The sequence below is a fragment of the Trachymyrmex cornetzi genome, unplaced genomic scaffold (genome assembly GCF_001594075.2).
Source record: "Trachymyrmex cornetzi isolate Tcor2-1 unplaced genomic scaffold, Tcor1.1 scaffold1559, whole genome shotgun sequence".
Classification (NCBI taxonomy): Eukaryota; Metazoa; Arthropoda; class Insecta; order Hymenoptera; family Formicidae; genus Trachymyrmex; species Trachymyrmex cornetzi.
Window position 1 is genome coordinate 141,612 of NW_017296156.1, and position 2,404 is coordinate 144,015.

The window sequence follows — 2,404 nt, forward strand, 5'->3', positions numbered from 1 at the left end:
CCTCTTCAGTATGTACCAAATAAAAAAATTTAAAGCATACGAATATTAAATACAATAAAATTAAATATATAACTTATAAATTAATTGTTTTTATGTAAGCAATTATTGTACATAAGAACAATTAATTTATAAGTTATATAATTATTTTATACTTTTGTGTTTTACATTTTTGAATTATTGTTAAGTTCGAAATCAATGCGTTTCTAATGACAACTGTGTAATACTGACTTCCTTAATTTAATTTTATTGTATTTAATACCCGTAATTCTTTAAATTTTTTCATTTGGAACATACTGAAGAGGACCGAACATCGGCCGAAATATTTATAATCATTATTTATAGAATTTTAATCGTTAACATTATGTTATAAATACACGACTTTCGCTACAAAAAACTTGTTTGGCTGAAAAGGACCGAATATCGACTATGAAGAAACGTCCGTGATCATTGTTTATAAAAATTTAACTAGAATAACTTGCGTTTGGCTGTATGCTCCTGATTATTAATTGTCATGCTGTAACTTTAATATCAATTTTCTTCTGCTTCTAAAACCATTTGAAAAAATTTTATTTCCATTAACTTTCTCTTTCGATATGGTAACCGACGTAAAGCCTCTCCTAAAGTTTTCAAGTAGCCATCAATAGCATCTACGTGTGGAATTGGCTCCTTTATAAAATCTAGTAAAGCTGTTTGTATTTCTGAATCATTATGTTTTTGTTCTGTAATTAAAAATGGATATTAAAACTTTAAATTGATCACAACTTAATGGAACATACATTTAATTACATACTTTTATTAGTTTTCAAAATAGGCTTCAGTGTTTTAGACTTTTCAGATGGTATGTTTGATGATACAAACATATCATTTGAAGTGTCTGAGTAATCTCTTGTAATTATAAATCATAATCATATAATTTAAATATTATCTACTAGAGAATAATTTTTCTAAACATATTTAATAACTATATTTCTAAAACCTAATAAAAACAAATTTTAATTTTTAAACGCATACCATCAATTGTATGTTTTATTTCTTCCCATAAAGCCAATTTTTTCAACTTGGACCTTTGTTTTATATTTAACCGATGATCATATAATGAAGGTCTATCCATGACTGCCATTATGAGGCATTCATCAAACTCTGGATTAACACTTTGGAATTGCGACAATGGTTCTGTATCTTCAATATTACAATCAGTTGATTTTTGTGCTGCAATAAAAAGTTTGATAATAACGTTTTATATAACGTACATATAATACATATTATAAATAAGGGTTATGCGTTTCGCGAGTTTTCTCCGTGTCTTGGTCCATTCTTGGAATGCCAGCGTTTCGTGAATCTTACAGTCCACTTCATCAGGGCGAAGAGCAGCCTGATACTGAGCTGTTCTTCCAGCTGTTCCTCCCATAATCTTTCCCCTCCCCCAAACCTTCTTCCTCCACTACCCCATCACTTCAACAGGCAGCGTAATATAAAAAGGAATGGCCTGAGAAACAGCTCAGTTATGTTCTGTGAGCTCAGTATCAGGCTGCTCCTTGCCCTGATGAAGTGGACTGCAAGGTTCATGAAACGTTGGCATTCCAAGAATGGGCCCAGACACAGAGAAAATCCGCGAAACGCTAACTCTTATACAGAAAGCACCCATGGAAGCCTCAAGAAGATTGTCACATATTATAAATATATTTATATACCAATAGTAGCTACAAAATTCTCATCAATGTGTAGAAAATGTATAGTTTCATTGTAGTCTTTAAAACAATGATGTTCTAATATATTTTCACAATAAGATGCCATTAGCCATCCACAATATCCACACCGAATTTGCTGGAAATATTAATAAATCATTTAAAATTAATAATAAGCAATATAATATTCCTCTTTACATAAAACATTGTTTTATTTAAAATATTTAGAAAAAATTTAAAATCTAAAGAAAAAAATGTATACTTTAAAAGTTACTACCACTGGGTGCTTTCCACCAAGGACACAGTCAGACAGTGTAACACAGTGAATCATTACATCCTTGTTCGCCTACGTTAAACAACAAGGATGAAACGATTCACTGTGTTACACAATGTCTGATTGTGTCTTTGCTGGAAAACACTCATTATTATACATTAATCTATCACTTAACCTAATATAACCTTATAACTTGGAAAAATAATTTCTAATAAATTAATTTATGAATACTTTATTATTAAGGCTACGTTCCAAAACTTTTTCTCCGAGAAAGATTTTACTTTATATGTTATAGTATATGTTACGTGTACTATATATTTCGAGTAAAATTTTCGGTAATTATTCAGTTTAACTACCCCACCTCAAAAATCAATAAAAATAGGCTTATTCGATGCGTTATTGAATGAAATGAAAGAATCTGGCAAAAAAAAGTGTCGCTCTGCCC

The 2,404-nt window shown here is 30.0% G+C and overlaps 1 protein-coding gene across 1 annotated transcript in view; it reads right to left on the minus strand.

Annotated features, from left to right (window-relative positions):
* Positions 1-387: 387 nt before the first annotated feature.
* LOC108758277 (uncharacterized) overlaps positions 388-2,404 on the minus strand; it is a 3,391-nt gene continuing 1,374 nt past the window's right edge. Inside the window, exons 2-4 of the mRNA XM_018503151.1 lie at positions 1,692-1,824; positions 1,012-1,209; positions 388-719 (exon numbers count right to left, since the gene is read on the minus strand). Coding sequence (XP_018358653.1) covers positions 529-719; positions 1,012-1,209; positions 1,692-1,824 — 522 coding nt within the window. The 3' untranslated portion in view covers positions 388-528. The remainder of the gene's footprint in view (positions 720-1,011; positions 1,210-1,691; positions 1,825-2,404) is intronic.